The sequence below is a fragment of the Charadrius vociferus genome, unplaced genomic scaffold (genome assembly GCF_000708025.1).
Source record: "Charadrius vociferus isolate BGI_N301 unplaced genomic scaffold, ASM70802v2 scaffold200, whole genome shotgun sequence".
NCBI classification, from domain to species: Eukaryota; Metazoa; Chordata; class Aves; order Charadriiformes; family Charadriidae; genus Charadrius; species Charadrius vociferus.
Window position 1 is genome coordinate 1642358 of NW_009646515.1, and position 20680 is coordinate 1663037.

The window sequence follows — 20680 nt, forward strand, 5'->3', positions numbered from 1 at the left end:
CTTAACAATGAACTAAGAAGTACTTTCTCACCGCAGTTGAAGATACCGCAAATCATCTTTGGTGATATCATTAAGGACAGCACTTAGTGTATAATCTTCTTCAGCAAACTGAAAGGCAAATTTATTCCTAAATTAATATTCCTTCTTTGAAACCAAAGTGCAAATTATGACTACAGTGACCTTTTTTAAAAAGGTGATTTTTTTTAATTTCCTTTTTTTTTTTTACCCTCTTAATGGCATCCAAGTCTGCTCCTTGTTGTTTCAGCCAGTTCATGAGCTCAGGGTCTGCATTCTCTGTAAAAGTTGCTGCAGACCATTGGGATTCTAACAGAAAACAAAAGTATAGGTTAGTACGCCTCAAAACTAGGACAAAAGTGGTGGTTTTCAGACTACTGCAGCTTAAAATAGACTGTCTTTTAGCCTTTAAACAAGCACATGATCTAATGTATTTGTGTGCAACTGTCAAAGTGTGCAGTATCTCCTCATACCTTCAGGTTTAAGTTTTAATCGAAGCAAGTGTAATTCCTGTTTTTTTTGCTCCAAAGATTGTCGTAAGAGGGTCTGATAGTCTTTCTCCTTCTGCACGAGGTTTTCCAAAAGCCTGTCAGCATATGAGAGAGGTCAAACACAACCATACTGAGAATAAGTCTAGCTGAAGAAAATACCATCTTTAATGAGTGCCAAAGGACAGCGACACTTGACAGATACTGTCTTAAGCAACATATTTTATGGCTTAGAGATTTCATTTTGGTTGTCTGAGACACAGGTTAGTGGTGGCATTTTAAGGCTATGAAAGCCTTTGCAGAATTTAGTGAATAGCTCATAAATTGTATTGCTGTTTTTTTGCGGCCTCAGTGGGCAGAGTTGCTGCCTTTATACTATCATTTGCTGCTCAGCAGCGTCACACTGATGTTTTACCAGGGACTTTCTGATCACAGTTTTATATCACATCCATAAAGAAGAATGGGACCTTCAGGTGTTAACACACTGGCAGCAGCCGCCTACAAGTGTAACCCACGAGAAACAGGACAGGGGCTCTGCCAAGCTCTGCTTGTGCTAATTAGTGGGCAGCCTGTCCGATGGGCCAGGACAGAGCTCCTCTGGCCTTTCCTTGCAGGAACAGCTTGGAGGTCACTGCCGCTGGGTCAGGTGGCATCCGAGGAGCCAAGGAAGTAGAAAGGAAACCAGCACAGTTGCACAAGCCTAATACGTAACAGTAGAAATCCAACATGACATTCTGCAATTAAAAAATTAATTACACAGAAACAGAAGTTGTACTGAAGGCTGTTGAATTGTCATTCCGGTGCCGCCAGCGTATTCTGAATCCATTTGTGTTCCTGGAAGGTCAGCTTTATCACAAGGCTGTCACACCAGGTGAGCAGTATGTATGTTATATATGTACATGTCACTGCAGAAAGCAATGTCTGAGAGCTTTTCAAAGACTGCCTGAAAATAAATCCACAGTAGTTAGAGGAGGGTTACCTTAAGGTCTCTTGTTTAAGTCTGCCCAGCTCCAGGCTGAGCTGCTGCTGAGCCTCATGTGACACCACAGAACTAAGGGTGCTGACTCCTGATGTGACGGCAGGATCCTCAGCCCCGTTTTGTTCAGTGGGCTGGTAAGTGTCCTCTGCTTCATCACCATCCTTGTCCCCACCTTCAGTTTCTGATGCTGGCTCAAAGTGAGCTCGAAGCTCTGGTAAAATCAAACAGTGTAAGAACAAGAACGTTTTTGGACAGGTCTGTCTTCAGAGGTACTACAGTTTGTTCTTTATTCCTGCGGGTGGGGGAGTGTCAGAGGAGGAAGGGGCCTGTTTGCACGATGTGCTGTCGTACAATACTGAGCAGGGGAGTAGCAAAGCCTTCTGTGAGCTGGGACACAGATTCTCTGGCAGAAATTCTGAAATGAGTGGCACTCTAATAGCTTAGCTGTAGCATATCAGTAGAGGTAAGTAGCTGTAGATTACAGCTGTAGAGATGACAAATAGATTTGTGATTAAACAAATTATAAGATAGTTAATAAAATGTATTAATGAGAAACCCTTGAGAGCTTGGGGTTTTTTTAAGGAAAAAAAAAAGAAAAAAAAAAGTTGTTTTTCCCTAATGCCCTGGACCAAAGAGTTTACAGAGCCTTCCTCTTTTCCAGGTAGCTTTTCTAACCTCGGTTCTCTCAGAACTTGCTACAGATGGCCACCCCTCCCATCAAAGAATAGCTGGCATTTTTCTCCTACAAATGAAGTCCTGAAAAATGTGGCCGATTTGGCTTGAAAACTATAGCAACTTTGGACTGAAAGCGCTCACCAGCACTAAGTGTGCTCAGAACATTCTCATACTGGAAGCGGTGCTCAGCACTTCAAAGAGTTACAAAGCTACTTGCAAATTTCCAACTTAGACTTATTCCTATACAGCTCTTAGTAATTTGTCCTCCTCAGTGGTGGTAATTTTTCCTACTGTCTATCTGTAGGCCAAAATTCTACTTCTCCTCATATTAATGCACTCCCTTCTCTGCATCTGTTCCACAGCTCAGTCATCATTTTTCAGAACACGTAACCAGACCCGTGCAGCATTACCCACCTTGGATGTCATTAAAATGTCATACAGAGAATGTCATTTTCTTTCTTATTAGAAAAGCTCCAGCTCGAACTGAATTTAATTTGCCCTTTTTTTCCATGGTTGGGCCGCACTGGTGGTGCAGAACCACTGGTTATCTCCTCATTATGTGCTTTTGTACTGCAAGTACAGCATTAATCCTCCAGATCAACACTTCTTTCAGTACAACATTCTGACCCTGTGCCTTTGATGTAGTGGCACACGGGATGCAGTTAATGGCATGCTGACAGATTAAACATCTAAACTGTTCCATTTGCTATAACTCTTTGATATGCGAACAGCCTTTTCTTGTTGCTGTTTAAAAGATTATTTTCAGCTGCTTTGATTTACCTGGAATAAGGATAGTAACTGCTGCTTGGACTGCACGGCGAATTATGTTATCCATCGCAAACATCCAGTGGGGCCTTATTAAATGGTTTCTTAATACTTTGTTCACCTATAAAAAAATAAGCAAGTTAGAGAAGCAGCAAAAAACATTTGCTTACACCTTAGGAAAGAGAACCTTGTTTTTCAATAGCCAGATGAAGTTTTATAAAGTAACAACTGTGTGAATCACTAAAACCCTCTCACCTTTGAAAGTCTAAACAACAGATTTGACAGTTTCAGGGTAGAGCTTTCAAACCATACTCAGACTGTGACATTCAAGCCCCTCTACAGTACAAGGAGGAAGATGAGTGAGGAAGACCAGGGAAGTTGCAAACCTCTGGGGTGAGCTCTGCCCAGGAAGAATTCCTCTCCCAACTGCACTAGGCAAGGGACTCACCGCATCCTGAAATCCAAACAGCACCAGATGAATCTGATTGATGGAAGTGCTGTCGAAATCCAAATCCATTTTCAACTTGGATATGGTGGAAGCCATCACTCTCTGCTCAGGAGAGCGTATGAAGTCCCTTAAAATCCCAATAATTTGCTTGATGTGGGCCACTGAAAGTTGCAGTTCTTCAGAGCTCTGGAGAAAAGATAATGAATATATATTAAGTAATCCCAGAGTCATTAAACATCTAATTAGTAGCATTAGTATTTTTAGGGTTACAATTTATAGCTTTACCCATGTATATTTCACACTGATGCACAGAAATCACAGAACTTTTGTTTCTGCAAAGCCTTTATTTTCTACCTGTTTCTAACTAAAATTTGTTTAATAGTAATTCCTATTTTCTGAAAAATAAATCAAGTCTGCTGCCACTGTAGCTGTCACAAAGGGAAGAGGTTCCAGATAGTATCTACACATTTCTGCAACGTACTGCAGAGGGCAGCTCTCCTCCGTGAAAAGAACAGAGTGAGTCAGTAAGAGACCCAAATTTTTTAGCTGCTATCCTTTCAATAAACTAGATCTGGACTTACATCTAATTATGCTGACATTTGATTTCCTTAGGCAAAAAAAATATGTTTATATACACATTCATCGTAAGTCAGAAAAAGGTCTAAGATTACACAGTGATAGGAGTCAAGTGCTCATTCTATGATTTGCAGTCCATAACCCCTACAGTTAAAGCCATCCAAGTGGCCGTAAGAACAACAAGCTGTATAATTAAAAGGTAAAGGGAGAAGCATTACAGAAATTATGGAAAAAAAGATGATTACAGCAGTGCTGCAAAACAGCTGGAGACTAAGGTAGGACTTGCTGTTACTAAATAATCCTTCCTTATCCTGGAAAGTATTTACAGCCTTGGTTATTTCTGACCAAGATCTCACATACGAATTTTAGTCCTCTGTAAGGCTATAAGCTATTTTACAGTTGAAGTAAAGCTCAGAGCAGAAATTTACCCCAATTGCTTCCACAGCCTGAGTTTGTGGGTCTTTCTCTTGGGGCTGTAAAGGTCCCAGGAGCTTTACAGGAGCCCCCAGGGTCTGGGGCGAGCCAATCTGCACCGTGAGGCAGTTTGCAGGGCAAGTGAGCCATGGGGGAGCAGCAAACCCCTGCGCGGTGGGGAGCTGGCTGCCCACGCTGGGCTCGGCAGGGGCTGCCCCAGGAGCAGGAGAGCCCCCGCCAGCTGTGCTGTAAGTGTCTGCACCAAGACCAACAGCTGGCCGGGGACACCACAACAAGAGTCAGCAGGCTTCCCTTTATGTAAATGCAGTCCAGGTGAAAAACCATAGCTTTAATAAGAAAAGATAACGTCAGTAGCATATTAGAAGCAGACATTAGGTAGAGAAAGGTAAGCAATCAACTCTGTTACTGGCGCGTGGCATCATTTGGCTACAGGTTAACTGGACACCTGACTTTTCTTGCTCCTCTTTACAGTCACTAAACCTTCCCACTCAGCCAATCTCTCCACAGAAATCTACCTTAGATTTTTTTATCATACACATACTGTGTTCTTGGCACCTAGTTTACAAATGCTTGGAATTTAAAATTGTTAATCAGTTCTCTATCCTTAAATCAATTCATACCTATTGCTACCTGGTGTTCTATTTCCATGTCCTTAAAAGCCAAAACAAAACACAACATCAAAACCACCCAACCCACCAACCTCAGCTCCTCAACCCCACATCAAATGCCCCAAACCTTCCCCTCAGAATAAAACAAGAGCCTAGCAGCAGGCAAAAGGTGGTGTTTGCTATCCATTCAGACAACAGCAAATGGCTCACACAGCTACAGGTCTCAGAGATTAAAAATATTCAGAAGGAACAGTCCTAGCACCTTCGTTTATTAGTTTTCAAAAAAGAAATAATACTACCTGGCTTGTCATTTTCCTTTTGACATGAGAAAAAAAGAGCTGAAGTGAAATTACCTGTGCAATACAGTCCTGCAAATTGGAAGCAACTTCATTCTGTTCTTCCTTAAGGATTTTATATAGGATCGCTCGGCGTTCACTGTCCTTCCGCAGCAGAAACAGACCAGAATCTTTATCCTCAATAGAAGGAGAGGCACTCCTGTCCTCCGAGGCCGAGCCCTCATCAGGCACGCTGCGTCAGAAAGCAGGCCGCACACACAAGAGAGACCCCAGCATTAGCAACACAGTAGTACTGGCAGAAGCAAGTAGGGATACTTTGGAAGTTAAAAAGTGAGTTAAACTACAGCAGCAGATTGATCAGACTGTTAAACACCCATTCTGAGACAGAAGATGGTTCAGATCCCCAGCTAGTGCAAACCCCTCTGAAGCCAAAAGCACAAGGCTGATTTCATCCTGCAACGAAACTGGCATTAACTCCACCCAGCACTGGTTCAGTTTTGGGAAGGAAAGCTGAAAAACCTGAACCGAGATGACTATTAGGATTTTTTCTGGCCCCATACCGTAACATACTCATTTGAAAGTATTGCTTTGTACTCTCTGAGCAGGAGAACTGTTTTTCCACTGTCCCTTTCCCACATTTTTTCATAAGTACATGTAAGGGTCAGTTCTGCTAATTCCTGAATCCATATCCACTCAGTCAATAAGATGCTGACATTTATTCACTGATGGGGGAAAGTGTATAAAAATGTGGAAACCTTAGGAGAAAGAATCATTGTTCATTAATTAAATATAGACAATATTTAAATTAACTGGTAACTTGCCTATGCAACTTGCTCGCTTTTTAACACAGCTGCTTATATAGTCTTTATGTGAAAAAATTGCCCTCAGATAAAAAATAACATGAATTAAATCCACATAATCTCTCATGGGTGTCAAGAGACAAGCAAATTTACCTTAGTAAATGGGAAATGGGATGCTTTGCTTGAATCTCTGAAATGGATCTCTTTGGCCTTTCAAAAAACATGTCATGCTGTAGGTCAGAGTCTGGCGAAACAGAGCCATGCTCACTGCTGCTACTGCCAGCCTGTTCTCCATGGATCGGCAGTGGGAGGGATGTATTACGATTGTAATCTAGGAACAGACATTGTAAAACATGTAACAGAACTAGGCAGGAAAGGGCAATGTGCTTAAAACAGCTGTGATCGTCTTCAGTGATACCAAGACCTCATTTTGCAAAATGGCTGAGGGAGAGGTAACCTTGTTGATAGAAACCAGCAATACAACTCAAAATCATCATATGCGTAAGCCATAAAAGGTGTGAACAAGCTAACTGCTGAACCCAAAGACAGCAAAGCAGCTAGATATTCATGTAAAATGCCATTTTGTTACCATCTCTTGCATACATACACAGACATATAGACACACTCCCTCCCTTGGTGCTGGTCTCAAAAAGTGGTACAACTGGATATACAGCTGTTTAAAGAGCCTGGATCAAACCAACAGGTTACCATCAGCTGTTCCACCAGCCACATCTCTAAGCAGAGAGCACTCTGCTACCTGCCCTCCTCACCTCTGCCTGACTGGGTTAATGGACATATATTTGCTCCCTCTCTTGACACCCCAGGCATTTGCCTTGCTTGCATGTCCCCTTGCCCTCAGTAAGGACTCTCTCCCTTAGCACTAGCCTGAAGAAACCCTCTTGTCCCTTTCCAATTCACTGTGAAAGCAAGAAGAAATAAAAAATCAGACATGGAGAGCTTGCTATAATCCTGAGTGCCAGTTTGCAGCCGTGTGATAGGAAAGATAAGGAAGCAGTTCTGTCAACTCAGCTGCGTGCATCCATGGAGCTAAAATATCACAAAAGTTTTTGATGCTTGTCACTAAAAATTATGTGGAGGTGGGGGAGGAAAACAGCTAGAAGTTCAAAGTTGTTCAGAAAGCTCTGACATACTCCATGGTACATGACTGATGTTCAAATGGCTGAGGTTAAGCAGTCACAGAAATGAAACAATATGTGTCACCTTGTGACAACTGGTTCAAGGCATCTCAGCAGTACAGAAAAATTGAAAGTTGCTGTCCCAAGAGTAAGGGCTGAGATTTGCTCTGGGCTGCCTTTATTATTGGAAAGAAAAAAAAGGGATGGAGACAGGATGGAAAGATGGAGGCAAAGCTGAGGAAATTGGCAGTGAGGGAAATGGTAGAGGGAGAGCCAGAGTGAACTGCTGCAGCTGAGATTGTGGCAACTGCTGGGCCATGACCTGCCTTACATCCCCAAACTCCCCTTGGAGACGTCTGTGACAGCCAGCACAGCTTTCCCCGGCTCTGGCACAGCAAAGCACACACTCGGCTGCGGCCATATTGCCTTTCTCTCCCCTCACCCAATAAGACCATTTTCATAGCATTTGCCCACTCTGCTCATGTCCATGGCCATCACAGAGCTTGCTTCTTGCTGCAGCCCAGTGCTTAACCCTGCAGCACCAGATCCTCAGGTCACCTGAAGGAGCTCCATAACCTCATAGATGAGTGGGAGAAGAGAAGGAAGGAGGAAGGCAGGAGGAGGCAGGGGGTGCAGAAGACAGCTGCTCTTCCCCTGGTATTTGACAAAAACCCTGTTGCTCCCAGGGCAGCTAACAAGGCAAGCTCCACCCTTTCTAACGCCACACAATTTTTCCAGGAAAACGTCCTCAGGCAAGGGCTGAAAAGGCCCCAGGAGAGCATTGTTGTAGTGGGGCAGAAGGCTACAGCCTGCCAATAGCTCCTGACTGCCAGCGCCCCGGCTGAGCAGTGTGAGCTGCCCTGTTACCCCAGTGTAACTGCAGGGATTGCAGTTCTCAATGCCCCTCAGGTCAAGTGATGATGCCCATTTCCTTGCTGAAACAGATTCAGCTACATGTTATAAATTCCTCGCTCGTTTTTCCCTTTAGAATTCTATTCTTTCAAATGTTCCCTGCTGAGGGAGAAAAAGCTCAAAAGGGGAAGCAATTCAATTTGCATTGGCAGTGTATGCAGACAGAGGAAAGAAGCAGCAAGACCAATGGCTTTGCTTGTATTTAAACAGACAGTTCCTTGAAACACTAATTATTTATTTGGCAGGTCTATATTAAGATTTGTTATCTTATCACAGAGAAAGTGGCTGGTATATTGGGGGGGAGGGAGAACATGCTAGGCAGGTAAAACAAAACAACCCACTAAAACAGCTACTTCAGCATTTATGTGCCAGATTTCCAAGGTATGTAGCAAGTTTGAAAATGCTGATCCTTGCAGACCCAAACACCTAACAGACCCACCTTTTCAGGTGCCAAGCACCTACTCTATAAAACTCAGATCTCTGAAGTGTATATAGTTGTGAATCTAAAATGCAGAATTGCTTTGGAAAGTCTTCACCAAATGTCATTTTCCTAATTTTAATTTACCATAAATGAGGCATTTATTTGGGGGGAGAGGAAAAATGGGGTTAGGAGGCTTCAGCAAGCAAAACACAAAATAAGCAAGTCACCATATTTTGTGGGAATTGTTAAATTTAAATATGTCTGATTACAAATCACAGGCACTTTCAACAGTTGAGTTCCTGCTGCTTTCCTGGCACAGGGAACATCCTTAGTAAAAGACAGTGCTTAATGATTCCAATCTTTTATATAACACTTAATGATGATGTTGACTTGGATTTGGCTGATAATTCCTTACCTGAAGGCTTGAATGCAATTCTGCTTTTCTTGCCCTTGTTTACTTGTTTCAGGAAGGAATCTCTGAGCAAATCAGATGCTGTAACACGTTTACTAGGATCAGGTTCAAAACAAAGCAAAATAAAGGCCCTTGTTTCAGTGGACAGTGATTCTGGAATTTCAGGATGAATTTTAAACATCCCAACCTGCAAGTAAAACCCAGATACAAATTATTTTTACTAAACAAACTAATTTTGCTAAACAACTGCAAGGAGACCATGGGCCAAAACTTTCTTGGTATGACCTCTCACACTCTCGCTGACTCTCGTGGAAAAGGAGCAATCCAGGTACCCACACAGAGCAGTGAAGTGACAAGGCTCTGATCCTGTTTTACTTCATTGTAAACATGGCGTGAACGTCCATGCGGTACTACACAATGTCAAGTTATGGATGTATCCAACCATCTACCTTCAAGAAATCTGGGATCTGGACATTATCCACACCAAGTGCTTCAAATGCGGCTGCTTCTACCAGCATTGAGAGTTGCAGTTCCTCCAGCTATTGCATATGCTTCCCATTACCCCTGCCCAGTACCGTGTCTCTCCGTTGCTGACTCCTCCAGCACATTCGTGTCCAGGAACAGGAATAACTTCCTTCTCTAGCACCGACTGCCTGGGGCTTGCACCTGTTCTGCTCCTGCTGCTGCCAAATTTCCTTGTACAAATGCTCACAATGACCTTGCCAGACCTTGTCACCACCCCCGGCAGCACTCAGGCCAGATGTCTTCCCTAGCCTTTCAGTGTTATTTAACTGAAAATCACATGATCTCCAAAGGTTTAACAAGACCCCCCACTCTTTCTTTAAGTAATGAAAAATGCACTTCTGCAGTTTGCTCTCTAGTGATTTTTCCAGCTTCTTCACTGTCTTCTTATTCTCTAATGCCAATCTTGCTTTGAAACAGGAGTTGTGTAACAGGTGCACTGTATGGCATGTATCTGGCAAGATTATGGCTTGTAGTCTCAGCATGGTTACATAAAACAGGCTCTGGAGAACAAGTAGAAAGACAGTGGCCACAAGGGAGACAGTAGCCCAGCAGTTAAACAAGTGCCAGCCGCTTGCTAAAATGAAGAGTTGTTTAAATAATCTCATTATACAGCTGCCTTAACACACTGTGGCACCATTAAGCACTCACAATAGTGGTTCAGCTTCAATGCAAGCTGAAGCAAAAAATGCTGAGCAGTTGTGCTTCTGTTTGAATGACAGTGCAGACTATAAAATGCTAAAAATGCATTAAGCCCTTCCGAACCATGACTGTAAGCACATTCAAAACTCAGTATTTCCTGCATGAAACATTTTAAAAATATGCAACTGGATAAATTATGAATGATTATAAATTATGAATTATGAATTAATATAGGAAACTGGATATTTTTGATAAATAAATAAATTGATATTATGTCCTTTTAGCATCCATACATCTACACATTTACCTTGTCTGACGGAGCATCTTTATCTGATATGTAAAATCCCATGTGTGTTTTGGACAGTGCTTTATAAATGGGGTTTATAGTTTCACTGCTTCAAAACCTCAGCCCGGCAAGATTTTGCCTTGGAACACAGAGAGAAGACAGCCACCTGCTTGCTGTGCTGTGACAACTCCTCTTGACACATCTGTCTCTGTAGTCAGCCCACTCCTCCTTGTGCACCCTGGGGACAGGCTTACGCAGCCAGCTTCAGCTGGGGCAGTGTCACAAGCTGATATTATAACTTTAGGCACTAAACAAAACCCAGGACAGCCCAAAGCAGGATGAGGAAATCTGAATGCATGTCTCTGATCTTTATGTCTGTGGCTCAAGGAGAGTAAGTTTTGTCGCAAGCATCCTGAAACTCTGTTTGCAACATTAGTTTATCTCCATTTAATGTCATTTGTTTGCACTCCTTTCACCAGATGCACATACACTGTGCTCATAGATGTAATACCAGATAATGTATACTCAGCCAGGAATTCTTTCCAGTTCTGTTTCCTCTAGCCCCTTTTTCTCTACTTTGTCCACCTCTTTGGTCATTTGCAATTTCTATACTGGCTGCACAGCCTGACTCAGACCTTTCCTCTCTTCACCTGCCCTATGCATGACAGTGTGCATGTGTGGAGGTGGAGACCTCAAAAGTTCAACAACCCAAGTTTTCCGGGCTTTTGTTCTTTTTACATGCCTGTCCAGTTGGTCTGCTTCATTCCTGGTTTCAAACCTAGCTTCCAGCTTGCTTACTTTTATTACACAGCTAAAAGAAACCACAATTTGCAATTTATGGTGCCCAGCAAGAAGCGGTTTCAAGCTGGTCCCAGCAGAGCCGATAAACAGAAAACAAAATAAAATGCTCTACTGTAGCACATCACAGTCTGCAATAACAATGCTAAAAACTCTGCCACATCCTTGAAGAAAGAAGGGCAAGAAATGCATTTTAAAAAGACCCAATTCTGAGACTTCAGAATATGGCTCTGTGGCCTGGAAGTGCTTATGGGCAGGACGTAGGGACACTCACAACCCTGCCACAGCTCACCTTGTGAGCCTGTGCAGAGCTCAGTTGAGCACCCAGAACTGAACTAGTGCTTCCTGACAGTTCAATAAACTGTGCTGAAAAATAAGACACGTAACTCACTGAACAGTTCAACTACATGCCAGATACATAAGATGAAAAGGCATTTGCCGACAGAACTGTATCTGACATTTACAGCGATGTGGAAAAAAGTCTCTTTCCATGGTTCCCTCAGGAAAGCTTTAGTGAAGCAAACCATGTTCACCCAGGCAGCTTCTTTTGATGTAGTGTCACAAGCTGACAGCACCAAGGTGACATATTATACCGTTGAAATAACCACATCAAAACACATAACCATCCCTTTCTTTGCCTTTTAGCTGTTGTGCATGGGACAACTCACAGGCGTTACGTACCATGCTGAATTGCAGCCCAGCTTACTAATTGCTAAAGACCTGATTTTGCTACCATAGTTCTAGTAATAATTGTACTAATGCTCACAAAGTGATTCTGAACAACATACACAAAAGAATCAACTATATTGATAATTTAAAGCAGTTTGCTGGGTTATGGATGTGGTATTTTTCCCATTATAAAAATGAGGACTCAAGCATAGGTGAAAACATAAGTACTTTACTGCTGCATGCCAGTAGGAGAACCAAAAATTTAATTTTCAGTCTGCATATTTGACACATTATCACATCATCGCTTTTATGCTTTTTTTTTTTTTTTAGTTTTAGAGTTAGAACAAGTCACTTTTTTGAAATACATGTATTATGAAAACTATCTTAAGCATTCTCAAGTGTTAACTTGTGCATTTGAAAACAGATACACTACAAGAAACAAAGTACTAGAGGAAACAGTTTACCAGGGAGGTAGTTTTGATCCAAAGGACTTAGGATTTAAACAGACTATTTTACTCCTTCAGCACATACCAGAAATCCTGAAAAGTTAGCCCCCTACCCCCTTCCACCATAGCTTCCCACCAGGTTGCAGAGACTGGGCCTTTGAAAGACAAAGCAAACAGATCCTCTGGGAAGGAGGCTTACAAAAAAAAAGACTTAAAAGGGCAGAAATAACTTGGTTGTGGTTGCTGGAGAGACTGGTTGCTGAGAAGGAAATCATAAACCAAGAGCAGGAGATGATAGAAGTAAGAGGGTAGAGAATATTAGTTTCTGTAAGTCTTCACTCATTTTTCAGGTTGCTGCTCTGAGTCATGACCTATTTCCAGCACAAAAATAAATGATTACCCCCAAGAGCAATACAGCTTAGAGCAGAGAAGGATTGAGCAGAGAAGTGAGAATTTCAGTGAGAATTAGGAACACAGGTCAGACTGTGGCTTTGTGCAAAACAACCCCTATATATAAAAGGTTACTACCAATTAAATGAATATTAAAATATTAGGTTATTATTTGACAATTCATAAACTCTATAGTAAAAAAGCTGTACTTACTTTAAACATTGCTGCTTGAGGCTCCCCTAGTTCATGAAATGGAGGTTTGCCTGTTGCCATTTCAATAATGGTACAACCTAGTGACCAGATATCAGCTGGTGCACCGTATCCTCGTGGTCCTTTATCGATGATTTCTGGAGCCATGTACTGTAAGGTTCCTAGTCAGGATAAAAAGAATAGTCAAGTGTTACAGTCTTCATTCTTGTTAAAGAGAATTAACATACCACTAAGCAACCCAAAAATTGTCAAATGCAACCTGTATATTTGATTTCCAATATTGGCATTGAAAACTAGACAGAAACTTAACACCTTTTACATCTTTTAACATCTTTTCTAAAAATTATCCCCCCCAGTACAAGGCTTTAAACTGCTGAAATTATATTCGCCACATAACCAAAATGCTTCCTTAGAAAGTAAAATTATACCAAACAATTTTTGCAGACACTAAATTGTAAAGATTATGCGTGTAACAGGTGATGAAAACCCGCAAAGTGACAAAGTTTCACCCACGGGTGAAAACCCGCCTTTATGAGAACAACTTTTCATATGTTCACGCCTATAATAAGAAGGCTAGTGATAGGGAGTTTCAAAAAGAAGCTATTTTTGTAAATATAAGTTAATAAAGATAAAAATGTTTTTTAAAAAACCCTCAAGTTTACACAAAAACAGTCAAGGTTGTAATCAAGGTGTGTAATCAATTACACAATAACTAAAACAAATAAGAGAACCCATCATAAACTGCAATTCCCAGAAGTCCTTTGGATGTGCTTGGGATTTCTGACATCCACAGTTATTAAAAAAAAAAAAAAAAATCTATTGAAACTTCTAAAGCTATACCTGCTGGCAAAATAAGATCCTGTCTAAGCCTACAGCTGGCTATGAACAGATGAATCTGGACATCTCTAATGTTGGCCTGTAGACAATCTGACTGTAATATTAGTTATAGTACTGATAAACAAAAATAACAGTAAAAATTAAATAAAAGATGGTCAAGTTGGAATCACTTGTATTCAATCATATACTAACACAGCTAACAAGAGGTCTTTACAGGAAGACAGTCTGCACCAACAACAGAAACCTATAGATGTTCTGAGTGTTCCAAACACTACAGTACTTTCTCCACATGAATTCCTACCAGCTCTGTTATGACATCTTTAAATTAAATTAATTTGCTTCTTAAGAATACAATAACATAGCACTGTGGTAAAGCTGTGAACTAGTAAGTAAAGGACATCTGGTGAAGATAAAATGGATTGGATTTTACTATGTTCATTAAATGTGACTGCTGCAGAAGTTCCAGCCACAGCTTTGCCCTCAGGCTGTGTCTTGAATGGAGGGATATAACGTTTAAACCACTAGAAGTCTGATTCTTCAATCATGTGATTGTATTACATAATGCCTAAAATCCACAGAGCTTATGTGCTGAGTTAAGGAACAAAACAAATTGCAAGAGACCTACAGACCTTTTAAGACCCTCTGGACTATAGCTACCTGCTTATGGATTTTACATCCAAAATGAGAACTTAAGTAAAATATTTATTCTCATGGTAAATTACATCCGTGAGACACAAACAGGGCTGCAAACATGCAGGAGAACAAAGAAGGGCACAAGGAAAGATTTATCTCCTTTTATTACAGTATGGTGACTTTTCTTCAGATACCTTTCCTCCATATATCATCTCTATTAACAATCAGTTGCTAAAAAGCCACTAAGGAGTATGTAAAACACAGGCAAAGACACAATGATTTTCCTCTAGTATCTGCTCCAACCATAACAGCAATCAGCCATAATAGTGGCTTCCTGGGCCAAAATTAAATTTTGGACAATGACTTTTAATAGCCCCAAAGGGTCTTCCTCCATGACTTCAACTTTTACCTTATGGAACCCTTTTATATACCTAAAGTTTTCAGAATATCCTGCAAAAATGAGAAGCACAGTATAGCTATACATCATTCCACGTAGTAGTGCATCTTTTTACCATGGAGTGTAACTGCATTGAACTAGTATCACAAAAATGGCAAGGGCAAACATTGCAGGCAAAACTGGAAAACGTTCTTTTCCAGATACCACAAGAGACCTGTACGTATTTGAGAACTATCCCTCCAGTTGCACAAGCAAGATGATTCACGAGAAAATTATTTGTTGAATGATTTGTTTGGAAAAAATGGTGAAACTCCTTAAATGAATGCTTCAGAAGCCAGCATTTAACCAGCTCTGTTCAGACATGCTGTCATTTATGTATATATCTGTTGTAGCATCTATAAACTGAAGAGATTGTTTCTTGTAGCTTTTCATTCTTAACAAAACATTCAAATACTGCATTTATGATTCCAAACTGGATACATAATATTCTTTTTTCTTCTCTTTAAAGGACTCCTAACTTAACTTAATTTGATTCTAACTAAAATCTTTACCGCTTTGCAGGAAATAGATTTGTTTCAAATGCCCGCAACCTGATGAGATGTTGATCTCATGAGATATTGATGCAGACATCATATGCTGTGTTCAGATCATGATGTAACAGGCGAAGTTTCCAATTCACAAGCTCTGCTAATAACGAGTTAAAAAAGCTAAGAAAGGCAAGTTATTTCAGAGCCTTAATAATTTTATTTTCATGGCTTCCTTTGTAAGAAAGCTGAAGGAACTGCAGACTCACCACCACAGGTAAGGGAAAGCCTGGATTATCACTTAAATGGACTGTTGTGTCTGTGTCTATTTACTTAAACTGCAGGCCAATATGAGGCTTGTGATTTGTGATATCCGCCTATGCATATAGCCATATAACAAGTGAAAACATCATATTACCTATATCTCCACTGATAAAAGAAATGAGTAATTATGTGACTACATAGTCATTTTTCAATGTGGAGTTTCAGCTGTTACTCAGCAAATCATGTTTTCCCTGAATATTGCAAGTTTCTACTACCTTGTATATCAAAGCTTTTCTGTAACATATCAGCCTAGTATTTTCATGCAAACTGTTCCTTTTACTGCTGATAACACCAAGTTAACTAGTTGGTTCGGTTTTATAATTACTGCCTCAAAACAGAAAGTATTTATAAGTTTGTGTTTGGTTTTCTACACTTTTAGACATACTTCAAGAAAGGGTGCATGCATGAGTTACTAATATCAAGATAACTAAATTAAAAAGTTGCTGTATTCAAGTGTTTCCAGATATAATTGCAACAAATCAATTGCTACTTAATGAAAAACACTTAGAAGAAAAACTATTACCCCACCACACTTAAGAAATTTAAAAAAGAAAGTAAAATGGAAGAAAATTACATTTAAAAAAAAAAAAAGCAAGCCTGTGTTTATGGTGATCACACTCCCATTCACTCTTCCCTGAAAACAAAGACCTAACTGTGTTTTCATCACAAATCCAAAGAACCTCTTGGGTCTAACTCTAAATCTATTATCAAATCCCTTATAAATGCTGCTAAGTTAGTCTTACCTGTAAATGTTTCGGTGCATGGATTGATTCCTGCTAGCCGTTTGGAAGTACCAAAATCAGATATCTTTACCACGCCACTATAGGTGTTCACCAAAACATTATCCCCCTGTGGTTTGGATGACAGAGAGAGAGAGGGAGCAGGGATGGGAGACAGATGAGTACAGATTCCAAATCCCAATCTCAATACTCCTTTAAGTTTGCAGTTATCTTTGTAATATACCTTTCTACAATGGAATTTTCCAGAAGCACCAGGGAGAAGGGGTTGTTTTATTCTTTCCTTTTGTTTTAAGCTTCCATGAAATCCTATTAAAAATTCTACTTCAGGTTAGAGTAAAACTAACTGAAGTAAATAAGATAAAAAACAAATCACACAATACACACTATGGGAAAATTTACCTTTATATCTCTGTGTACAATCTGGTTCTCATGGAGATACTTAAGGCCTTCCAGAATCTGCTTGGTGTAAAATTTAATTGTAGGTTCTTTCATTGGGCCCCACTTAGATCTTAGGAGAGCTGAGAGGCTGCCTACAAGAGTTAAGAAGAAAGTGTATCAAGATAGCAAAATCCCTAAATTAACATGAAACATTTAAGCATTTGTTCAATATCCTAATAGAACAGAAATGCAGTACCTATAATGAAGCCAAATTCTTCCTAGATCCCTCAAAGCAAATAATCTGCAGCTGCTTTTGACTGGTTATTTCTTTCTTGCCAGCTCAGCTTCAACCTCCATGACAGGAATAAACATTACGACAGGGCTGGATGCATCTATCTCACCTTCAGTCTAACAACCGTTGAGACTAGGATTAGCGACCGTTTAGCCCTTAATGAAATGAAGACTAAAGGTAATACTGTATGATGTTATACACTATACTTCATGAACCACATGCATGGGCAAAGAGAAGCTGATTTACTCTATGTGGGGAGGGGAGAAGAAAAAAGAAAAAGTCTTCTCCTTGCAAATATGGGATTAACTTCTGGGAATATTCAGAGACAGAGGAAAGAAAGTTCCTGAAAGAAAGCAAGTAATGGATGTTCAGAGTAGGAGATAGGTCATCCACACTTCCACTACTCATAATACATCTAATCTTTTTTTTTAAATAACACAAATATTGTAATCATGAAGCAAAATAGACAGTTTTGCTTTTTCTGCTCACAATAAACTAAGTGTGGTGGATCTACTTAATGCCAGACAAATCCAGCTAAAGGGATTTTCAGTCCACACCAACAGCTTTCTAAAGTGAAGTTTCCTCAAAGAATCTTGCATAATCTGAACAGCTGGTTCCTTTTTAAGACTGGCTGCCAAGTTTAAAAAACCTGAATTGGTTCAATAATATCTTGACATTAGCAACTAATCACAGCACACTGTACTGTGCACATATGAACAGGGAAAAAAAAGTACCTAAAACAACACCAGATACTTTTAACAAGTGCAGGAAAACAAGTGGAAGTGTTGGTATAAACTCATCACATCTGTATGCATCATACATGTCAGAGCATCTCAGCTTTCAGGTGCAAAGGTCATGGGAATTGAAAAAATAAAGAACTTTCCTATGCCCCAGATATATTTAATTACACTCTGAATGTTTGTGCCTGGACTTTCCCTAGAAAACCTGAACTGTTTTTCCCCTGGTTTTCTTATTTGTCCTTTTATTTTGCAAATTATATTCATAAAAGAATTTAACACTCATTCTGACACATACTTGACACCGATGAGCAAATAGCAAAAGGAAGATGGAAATATAACCTAGAGAGGATATAGAGGGACTTCACGTCTTAAAATGTAGAGAAGGTTAGAGGAGGAAAACTGGAAATTATGAGCAAGGGAAACATATAACTTTTATCTCTAACCTATCTAGGAAATAGCAGTGCTTTGTATGTAGCCGTTACGAAATAATACTTAATTGCTCAGTAAGTGTTACGGCACAACAGAAATTTATCCTAAAAGATCCAGTCATCATTCAGATGCTCAGGCTAAATGGACTATACAGCTCTAACTCTACTATTTTGTAACACGAGTATTTGACACCAAATACTGTTAATGACTTTTCTCTAGGTTTCTAATTATTACAGAAAGGGGAAAGGGTACTGGGACCTGTACACTTCAAATCTATTTTTTCTATGAGAAGAATGCCCCCTGTGGTTAACGCCTCAATAGAAGAGCTACATACAGTGCACAAACATATTAAGTGCACATCTATTGGCTTTCACCAACTGCTTTTATTTCTTTTGAGGGACTAAGCTCAGATTGATACAAACCTCCTGGCACCTGCTCCATAAAAATCTTAATGTATCCATCTTCTGAAACAGATCCAAGATACTGGACAATGTTCCGATGCTTTAAATATTTATGCAGTGCTATTTCTTCATGAAGAGGTTGAGAGTATCTATTAAAAAAAAAAGAAAGAAACAAGGAGTATCTCATCATGCAGGAAAAGGTTAAATGCTAGTTTGCAAACTGGATGGATTTTAAGGATACTAATCCAATTCTCAGCAAACATACTGTCCATGACCTTCAAAATGCAGTGTGACTGGCTGCCCATTCAAAAGAAGTACAGAGGTAGATCTCAAAAGAACCCTCAAGGAGAAACATGCCCTCAAAAAATGTATACATGCCTTTCTTCTGTATCGTTACATAGTACTGTCTTTGCCTCCGAAACTCCTTTTATGCTTTTCCCCCTCCCCCAAAAGAATACAAATGAGAAACAACTGCAACTTCAAACCCAAAATATGTCTTATTCTAGAATTTATGATATACATATAGATTATCAAACTGTATTATTTATTATATATATCATATTTGTTAAAAAAAATTAAAAATGCTTATTCTCAAAAGGATACTGTTGAATACTGGGAGGAAAGAATACTGGGATTTTATAAACTAACCGCATAGAAATACATGCTAAGAAGAGCAAAGTTTTCAGCAAACAACTGCAGTTTCACCAGCAATGTATATATAACAATAAACTAGGTCTTACCTGCTGTCTCTCTCAGGTATTTCTTTGATGGCTATTCGGACCTGATTGCTAAGGTCTCTTCCAGCATAAACTATTCCATAAGTACCTTTCCCTAGAACTACCCTGTCACCATTCTCATCATAATCATATTCATACTGCAAGCAGAAAAGATAAACAAAGCAGCACAGAAATTGTTATCACTAACATTTGACATTACAGAGAGCTTTAACAACAGTTATGTACTATACTGAGTTAGTACAGCACAGAGTAATTATTGCAGTACAGCTGTAGCACGGTAGGTTACCCACCAGCCTGATGCATTATACAACTTGTAAAATTTCCCTGTTACTTCCTTTACAAAACAATCTTCCCTAACCAACTTCAAAATGCGTTCACCCAAACACGGAACACAGCATTAAACCAAATTCAACGAAACGGTGCTGTAAAAAGAACACATTCAGGTATCATCTCTAAGAATTTCCTACAGAGCCTTCAGAATACATAAATGTATGGAACATAACCTAATGATTTAATAAATAGATAAAAGTGACATTCGCATTACAGTGGGAGGACACTATTTTAAGACCCTAAACTCTCATTTGAGCTTAGCCACAGCAAAATTAATTTCTGACATATTCCGCTTATTATGAGCTTTCCCAAAAGGCAAAAAAAAAGCTCACCTTCTCCAAGGATGATTAAATATATGAAGTGGTGGTTTCCACTGCTGCTGAAACATGCTGGGTGATATTTCCAGCTGAGTAAGTCACTGCTGGTTCACTGACTTCAGTAAAGCTACTCTAATTTACATCACCTCATGGTCTTGTCCCATATAGTGGTCTTATCACAGAGCTCTCCTACTATAAACATCAGTGAAGTGAGTGATGCTTAATGAAAGTAAAGTAATGAAAGTAATTCCCAGACATCAAATGAAACCAAACTTCTTATGGAAGCTGGTTAAGCAGCACAGCCCTGATTCAAATCTGGTAACTCATACAGGATATTGAAAATGCACTCTTGCAAAGAATTAAGAAAGGAATTGGACAGTTTCATAGCCTCAGATATTATCAGGAGGACACAGACCTCACCTAGCGTCTTCCCAAATCCAAGAGGATGTCTCATATGGGAAAACTGCCGGGTATTCTCTATTACTTCATATGAATTCTCCATTAAAAAAACACCAAACCATTTCACAATGGCCATGACTACTGACATTTCTGTCAATGACCACTTTTTCTGCTTCATCCATTAAGACTCTCTCATACAGAATGCAGCCTTGAGATCTATTTCTTTGAAGTGTCTTCCCAGTTTGTATTACAGCTCTGGTACGGCAATGTCCA

At 39.9% G+C, this 20680-nt stretch overlaps 1 protein-coding gene across 1 annotated transcript in view; it reads right to left on the reverse strand.

Annotated features, from left to right (window-relative positions):
• Nucleotides 1-20680, reverse strand: part of MAP3K15 (mitogen-activated protein kinase kinase kinase 15) — a 65592-nt gene that overhangs the window by 614 nt on the left and 44298 nt on the right. Inside the window, exons 15-28 of the mRNA XM_009884838.1 lie at nt 19365-19498; nt 18646-18773; nt 16784-16914; nt 16388-16493; nt 12933-13090; nt 8970-9153; nt 6239-6416; nt 5343-5517; nt 3371-3556; nt 2938-3043; nt 1483-1693; nt 489-601; nt 227-324; nt 32-108 (exon numbers count right to left, since the gene is read on the reverse strand). Coding sequence (XP_009883140.1) covers nt 32-108; nt 227-324; nt 489-601; nt 1483-1693; nt 2938-3043; nt 3371-3556; nt 5343-5517; nt 6239-6416; nt 8970-9153; nt 12933-13090; nt 16388-16493; nt 16784-16914; nt 18646-18773; nt 19365-19498 — 1985 coding nt within the window. The remainder of the gene's footprint in view (nt 1-31; nt 109-226; nt 325-488; nt 602-1482; nt 1694-2937; nt 3044-3370; nt 3557-5342; nt 5518-6238; nt 6417-8969; nt 9154-12932; nt 13091-16387; nt 16494-16783; nt 16915-18645; nt 18774-19364; nt 19499-20680) is intronic.